General features: G+C 43.4%; 1 protein-coding gene across 1 annotated transcript in view; it reads left to right on the top strand.

Moving 5' to 3' along the window:
• Positions 1-6,788, top strand: part of TTC21A (tetratricopeptide repeat domain 21A) — a 50,134-nt gene extending 43,346 nt beyond the window's left edge. The window contains exons 25-29 of the mRNA XM_054990966.1: positions 1,914-2,109; positions 3,031-3,255; positions 4,032-4,152; positions 5,760-5,827; positions 6,711-6,788. Of these exons, the coding sequence (XP_054846941.1) occupies positions 1,914-2,109; positions 3,031-3,255; positions 4,032-4,152; positions 5,760-5,827; positions 6,711-6,788 (688 nt within the window). The remainder of the gene's footprint in view (positions 1-1,913; positions 2,110-3,030; positions 3,256-4,031; positions 4,153-5,759; positions 5,828-6,710) is intronic.
• The last annotated feature ends 1,312 nt before the right edge of the window (positions 6,789-8,100 follow it).

Raw genomic sequence — 8,100 nt, forward strand, 5'->3', positions numbered from 1 at the left:
GTTTGGTTTTTTGATCCAGAATTTGACATAGCAGTTAAGTGGTTGGGTTGCGAATCAGCACTCTGCTGATTCGACTCCCACTACTGCCGTGAGCTCTGCAGGTGGCCATGGGTCAGCCACTCCTCTCACCCTCAGCTCGCCAGCTGTATTGTGGGGATAATAACAACACTGACCTTGTTCACTGCTCTGAGCAAGGCACTAATCTGTCCATAAGAGTAGTATATAAGGCATGTGTTGTTGTTGTTGTTGGGCTGCCATTGGTGTCGTTAATTCCTGTCAGATTACAGCTGTTACCATGAATGAATCAGTGGCTGTAAAACAGGCTGTTTTCATAGCCAAATAATTCCAGCAGTCCACAATTTCACTAGTCTTATTTGGTATTTGATATGATGGTGGTTTATGAGGGCTTAAAATTGCTAGCACAGTTTACCAAACAGCTTAATAACCGCCCCCCCCCCAAGTTTCCAGCTCTCTGCTTAGGCTGTACATTATTCTAGAAAGCATTCGGGACTCAAGTTTTTAGAATTTAACCTAAATATTCTGTATGGCCTTGATTATTGAGCAGCTGTTGCCCTGAATATTAGATACAATCATAGCAGTCAGTTGTGGTAACAGATTTCTGTGTGGGTCGGATGAACTCCTGGGTGACGGGACAGAGCTGGAACCCAGCTTTGGCATAGCAGCTGAGGAACTGGGTGCATTCCTTCATTCGGATTTTCTTTCATCAAAAGCCTGACCTGCTATTGTCATTCAGCATCTGAAATCTCCACTCCACTCTCCAAGATAGAAGGACAGATGGACTCACATTCTAGCTGTATCTGAAAAAGTGAGCTGTGGCTCACAAAAGTTCATACCCTGTGTAATGATTCCAAGAAAGGGGTGCATGTGGCTTTAAATGCTTGGTGTGAGTTAGGTGAAGAGTGAGTGATGTGATTGGCTGATGACTGAGAGTGTGGGCGGAGTGAAGGCAGCTTGAGACTGACAGTAGAGAGAGAAAGGTTTTCAGTCAGAAGGAAGCAGGCTGGCTGTGTGCTGCCTGAGTATACTGAAGTATTTATGAGAGAAATATAACCTGTGTGGAACCTGAACTGAGCATGTTTGTGAAAGGACACTCAGTCAGGGAAAGGGAGGCCAGCTGTGTGCTGCCTGAGCAGGTTTCATATTTCTGTGAATGAGAGTCAGAGAGGCTAGCTGTGTGCTCCCTGAGGAGTTTTAAGCATTTCTGTGAGAGAAATACTGAGTTAGAGAAAGAGGCTAACTGTGTGTGAAGCCTTGGAAGAGATCTGTGTGAATAAGTTCATAGGAAGTAACTTTAAGAACTAAGAACTACTTTTATGAAACCAATACGCTTCTTGAAAAATAAACATTTATTTTGTTTTGTTATATCCCAGAGTAGCTGTCAGTGTTATATCCCATTTCTATCCTCAGGGCCACATAGAACCACAAAGAAGCCTGACACTTAGGAACATTACCAAAGGGAAAACTCAATTAAAACATATTGGAATATAATATTCCTGGTGGCAGCTAACTACGGGTGTAAGGGGAAGATTAAAAGAAAAATCTACCCCCCAAAAGTAAAGGTCATAACACCCTGCCACAAATTTTGTTAGTCTTCTAGGTGCTACTGGACTCTTGCTTTTTTCTACTGCTACCGACAGACTAACACGGCTACCCATCTTGATCTATCCTTAGTAGCAGCTTGCCAGACAACCCCTTGCATTCAGCCTTCTGATGAACCCAGAGTCCACTGGGCTAGGGTTAATGCTTGGGCAGATGGCGCCTTGTTGTTAGCAGTTAGGGCAGTTGAAATTGGATAGTAACTCTAGCCTTACAGAATTCAGAGTAGGTCAGTGCTGTTGTTTTACTGTTGAACTGGATTTGACAGACTAGATAACATCACACACTTTCAACAGCATTCTAAAGGAAAAAAGGGAATCTGAGCAGCACGGGATCCGCACAGCTGAGAAGCTCCTCAAGGAGTTTTATCCCCACTCTCAAGAGGATCTGAATCAAGTGGAGATGTTGCGGAGCTACTGTTTAATGGCCACCAAAGAGAAACTTAATGTGGAAAAGGCCTTGAGAAAATTTACAGAAATAGCCAATATTGAGGTAAGACTGTCAACCTAGAGAGCAAGCGGGGGGGTTCTGTCAGGGCCAAAGCATCATCATAAATGTTAGCAGTGACAAAGAGATACCACCATAATCTTTAAATATTCTTAACAGTGTCCAAATTGAGTTCTCAGACAGCTGTTAGGAGACTGGGGGGGGCAGTGCGAGACTGAGGGGCCAGTGCTTAATTTCTAAAGAGGTTCAACCCTCAGGGAAGCCCTTCTCTACTAACCCCTGTTTTTTAAAAAATATTTTTATTTCAATTATTAACAAAACTGTTTACAATATGAAATACAACATGGGTAAATTGTTAAAAACTACGTAACAGAGAAAGGTAAAACATGGAAAGACAAATTCAAGTTGAATGATCTGATATATTTTGGATTATAGATTCAGGATTGTTTGGTATATTTTATTGGGAGGATATAGATTTTCTTTAGAAATGTATTCAAAAAAGGGGAAGCATTTTTCCATAAAATTTGTTGTTTGGGGGAAATTTTCAGCTTGATAGATTCCATCATTGATTTTTTCAAATAAAAAATGGTCCCATATTTTAGAATACCAACTGGCAATTGTCGGTACAGTATGTGATTCCTTTACTAACCCCTGTGAAGCTGCAGAGACGGAAATGCACAGTACCAATGGCTTAGAAGTACTTTTCTTTACTAGGAGGATGGGATCCAACGGGAGGGAGTCATGCTAAACTTGTATGTTCAGAGCAGGATGGAAGCAGGTACAAGACCAGTAACACCGGCAAAAGATTTCTGCTTATGCAACTGAAGAAAATCTCCAAATTAGAAAACCAAATGGACTTACTATGCAAAAAGAGGTCAACATAAAAAAGATAGTGGTCAGATTCAGTATTCTCCTCTCTCTCCCCCCTCCCCCCAAATCCTGCATACAATGTGTGTGTCTTTCTAGAGGGGAAGTGTCTCAGTAATACTGGCAATGTCTCAGGCGTACCTGATTCTCAAATACTCAGCCAAGGCCAGGACCCACCTGAAGCAGTTGAGCAAAACGACTTGGTCCTTGGCAGAGGCTGAAGCGTTGGAAAAGGCTTGGATTTTGTTGGCAGATCTATTTTGCGTATCTGGAAAATACGACCTTGCCACTGAGAAACTGAACCGCTGCATACAGTACAATAAGGTGAGGGAAAGGGTGCATCCGTTGCTTTGGCCAGAGATCTTTCTGATGGTTTGGGCCCCTAAAGATTAACAGTTGACAAGATGGTGATTTACACACACCAAGGGCTGGATCCAACCCACTGTTCTGATGGTGAAAAAGGGGCGCCTCTTTGACTAGCAAAAAAGGCTATGCAGAGAATACAGTTTTCCAAGCTGATCTGAACCCAGGAACAGCCAGTTCATCATTGTTCTTCTGTGCAGTCCAACGTTGGGACAGACCTGCACACATGCACAGTCCTAGTGTGTGCCTGTACAAAAGAACTCAATGAACAATAGTTATAGGTATGTACAGCCCTGTTTTCTTCCTGTTTTCATGGGGAAAAGTGGTTGTGCACAGTACTGAATGGCTGGACCTTATTATGACAATCAGGCAGCCACCTCCTTCCCATCTACCCATGACGCATGTTGGTTACCGGGCCCTTGTGGGAATCTACTACACCTCTTCCCATGGAACAGGGTTCCCTGCTAGCTGTTTTTTAAGTGGCTAAGCATGCTGGATACCCGATCAAAACTGTGGGGAGGGGTAAAAATCCACTTTACCTAGAGATTGGTATGCATGCCAATAGAGGGGAAAGGGTGGGGAGAAGCAGAGAAAAATATGCATCCATTCTTGGAGGGAGGGATATTCAACTTTACTTCAAGACAAATATGCAAAGATATTGAAGATAGTTGCAGATATTAAATCTGGGTTAAAATCTACTGAAAGGTTTCTTTGTGTATTGTTGTTTTTCTCTTTAGTCATGTTTTAAAGCTTACGAAGGCTTGGGATTTATCGCAGAAAATGAAAAGGCCTACAAAGATGCGGCAGCTAACTATGAGTTAGCTTGGAAATATAGTAACCGAACAAATCCTTCTATTGGCAAGTAAAGGAGGAATTAATATTGTGACCCTGTTTCCTGCACGCACTGCATTTAAAAGTCTTCCTCTGACTGAAGCAGAGAGTCATAATTGTGTGTTCATGAAAATATGAATATCTGCTTGATAGAAAAGTAAATCCGTCAAGCAGCGGGAGTGAAGTGGCTGGCAGCTATCCTGGCACAAGCATAGCTGGCTCCAAAGCAGAACTGGAGCAGGTCCCAGAGTCCAGCAAACTCTGAGCATACTAAACTTCCTCTGACAACTTTGTTTACTATATACAAGACAGATAATTCAAAGCTACTAGGATGTTTCTAGATCCTAAAGCTGCAGTTTGGTTTCTAATGAGCTCATACCTTCCATGGGGTTTGGTTCCAAACAATACAATCCTATGAAGAGTTACTCCAGTCTAAGTCCATTGATTTCAATGAGCTTAAACTGGAGTAACTCTCCTTAGTATTGCACTGAAAGTCGGGTTTCTAAGGAGCCTCATACTTTCCATAGAGCCAGTCAGCCAAGCATGTGCTTGGAGATGGCTAGCCATGAAGCAGCTAATTTAACTGAGCTACTCACACGTTGGTACACCTGGGCTGCTTGTCCTGGCTTGGATGCTATTGGGAAGCAAGTTTCTCCCTAGTTCTGCATCCTGTCTTCATGCACCTCTGGCCTTTGCTGTCTCAAACCTGCTTTGCTGTGACGTTTTGGAAAAGATCACAGCTAAGCTGGGGAGGCATCCTTGTGTATTGACAAGTCCGGGTTTTCGTGGTCTCATGCACATCAGCACCATTTCCCCTGCCCGAGTCTCCCTGCATTCCTCCCCCAGCCACCAGAGGGATTTTTTTTAAAAAAAATTGGCAATTCTAAATCTGCCCTGACCTGGATAGTAGAGGCAAGCCTGCTCTTGTCAAATCTCAGAAGCTAAGCAGGATTGTCCTTAGTAATTGGATGGGAGATCTCCATAGAAGACGAAGGGTCACTATGTTTCAGGTAGGTAGCCATGTTGGTCTGCAGTAGAACAGTAGAATTTGAATCTGGTGACACTGTAGAGACCAACCAGATTGTTGGGTATAAGATGTTGAGAGTCAAAGCTCCTTTCTTCAGGTGTCTGAAGAAGAGAGCTTTGACTCTCAAAAGCTTATACCCTGAAAATCTTGTTGGTCTCTAAGGTGCCATTGGACTCAAATCCTGCTATGTAGAGACAAGCAATGGTAAATCATCTTTGTTAGTCTCTCCTTGAAAACACCAGCAGCAGTTGCCATAAGTTGGTTATGATTTGACAGCCACCACATAACATTATAATTATGTACCTCTGTCAAGTTAGCTGAATCCCTGTTTTTCCTTTAAGAAAAGGTCTCTAGCCCCTTTTCTTGCGGTGTTACGCTTTTTCCTTTATATCTTTGCATGGGAGGCGATCTTTGCTATTGGATGATTTACAGAGTCATAGTTCTCTGCATACTGAGGTGCCCCAAATAGATAGAGAGCCCTACCTTCTCTGTATGTGGCCCAGTTCTGCTGCTTTAATTATCCACTTTACTATGAAATACAGTGATGATGCAAGCATACATTTTATTCTAAGACAAACACTAACCTTCCCTTCTTTTTTCCCCCTAGGATTTAAACTTGCTTTCAATTATCTAAAAGATAAGAGATACGTGGAAGCAATAGATGTTTGCCATGTTGTAAGTGCTCCAAAACATAATTCTGTAAATGAAGCTTTAGACCAGTGGTTTCTCCCTCTCTAGAGGAGGGTAGTAGTATTACTCCTCCCACTTACTTCACAGGCAGGCCAGTGTAAATGAGACAAGGTTGTCATCCCTTCTGGTGGGAGGCAGGTACGAGCAGTTCCAGTCCAGCCTTCTCCAAAGCAACAGGGAGATTCCTGAGCTCCTGCACTGCTCTTGTTTTTCCTCGAGGAAAAGAGGCAGAATACGCCCAAATCCTTTCTTGCTCTTGTCCTTTCTTAAGTATTTTTCTTCAACTGTCAAGGGTCTACTGTGGGTCTGCCTTTCTGGGGCACATGGCACACCTCGTGTCACTATAGTACCCAACAAAAACTGTGCCCAAGAATGCATCCAGCAATTTCCAGCAGTTGTGCATTGCTCAGGAAGAGTACAGCAAAAATAAAGAAGCTTCTCTTCTATTACTAATGTGATTCAACTAAGGGCCAAGTGTTGCCAACTTTGGGTTGGAAAGTTTCTAGAGATATGGGAGTGAAACCTGGGGAGGGCAGAGTTTGGGGAGGGGCCTCAGTGGGGTACAGTACTAGAGAATCCATCCTCCAAAACAGTCATTTTCTTCAGCGGAATTTGCCCCTGTAGACTGGAGATTGTTTAGGGTTCCCTGTCATGCCATATAATTTGCCCTTCAATGCTGCCGTTTCCTCCAGGGGAAATCTAGTGCGGAGATCAGTCATATTTCTGGGAAATCTCCAGGCCCCACCCAGAAGTTGGCAACCTAATGCATTTCTGAAGAATCCTGGGGTTCCCTCTAAAACAGTTTGAAAACTATTGCTATAGATTGTGGTTGTTTTATAGCTGATCATTAATTTCTTCTTTCTGATAGGTGCTGAAGTTATGCCCAGGTTATCCAAAAATTGGAGAAGAAATTTTGGAAAAGGCTCGGGCAGCTCTCAGATTTTAGAATTTGTAATTGTATCTTATCTGACACAGTCTAAGAATCTGTCAGCATTTGAAAATAAACATAATTTTAAATAAGTCTCTGCATTTGGGAAAACTCCCTGGTTGGTGGTATTAAAATCAGTCATTGGGCTGTGCTCTTTGAAAAGGCGCCTGTTCTTGTGGGTACTTTCCACCCTATTGATGACTTTTCGTTAGGCTGAGTTCCCTTCTTCCCTATATCCCACTCCTCTCTCCGCGCCCCCCCCCCCATGTTTAGCAATGACATTAGCAGATCCTTAATAATTTCCTGTCACTGAGAATGAGTAAGGCTGCCCCCAGCAGCAAGGAAGGGCAGGCTGAGCAAGAATCTCATCGAGGAAATACAGTGCAATGATGCCTTCAGAACCAGTTGGAGGTCATGGGAACCATGATGCAGTGTGTCCAGGACAACTCTTTCGTACCGCATCCACCCCGAGGTGCCATTCACAGGAGGCTTTTTGAGCCTAGGGTATGCGGGAGCAGTGGGGAATTGGACCTCCCCCCCGCATACCTCCATTGGAAGCAGTGTGTGGGCTTACTGAAAACAAAATATTGCCCAAGTCGCCTTCAAACAAAACAGCTTCCAACACTTAAAACACAGTAGAACATCTATCAACGGGAAGAATTTGATTCTGCATGGTCACAGGCACCCATTCTTCAGCAAGAATGTTTCTGTGTTTGTTAAGATTTGTACAAGACCCATTTAAAGATAGTGAGGCGATGCTTTCATTTTGTGGCATCCCCACCTAGAGGGGAACAGATCTCTGACATTTAGAGATCAGTTATGATTCCACTAGATCTCTAGGCCCCACCTGGAGGTTGGCAACTCTAAGTGGACCGCAGATATTAATCAGTCATCAGGCTATAACTCGTCTCTATTTGAACCAACATCGCTTGCTCAAAAGAATTCTGGGAGTTGTAGTTGGGCTGTGGTGCTGAGAATTGTCCCCCTATGGAACTAATGTTGCCTGGGGAAAGGAAATGACTTAAATCAGCCCTAAAATTTTGGCCCTTTGTTTCTTTCATGGATTATTAGTACTTCCTGGATTTGGCCACTAGAGGCCGTGGAAGTCTCACTTCTAGATTTTATTCCTCCTAGGTGTTTTCTGTTTAACCTGCTGCCAGATAATGCCTTCCTTACCCTTGTGCCCTTGGGCTGCTTCCACACAGAATTGTTCCTATTGCCATAACAGCTGCGGGACATGTGTCTTGGTGACAGAGTTTCCACACATGGAGTTGTGTGCACATTTCCCGCCACCTTTTAAAACTTGTCCCTTCCCTGCATGCACTCTGCA

The sequence above is a fragment of the Eublepharis macularius genome, chromosome 11 (assembly GCF_028583425.1).
Source record: "Eublepharis macularius isolate TG4126 chromosome 11, MPM_Emac_v1.0, whole genome shotgun sequence".
NCBI lineage: Eukaryota > Metazoa > Chordata > Lepidosauria > Squamata > Eublepharidae > Eublepharis > Eublepharis macularius.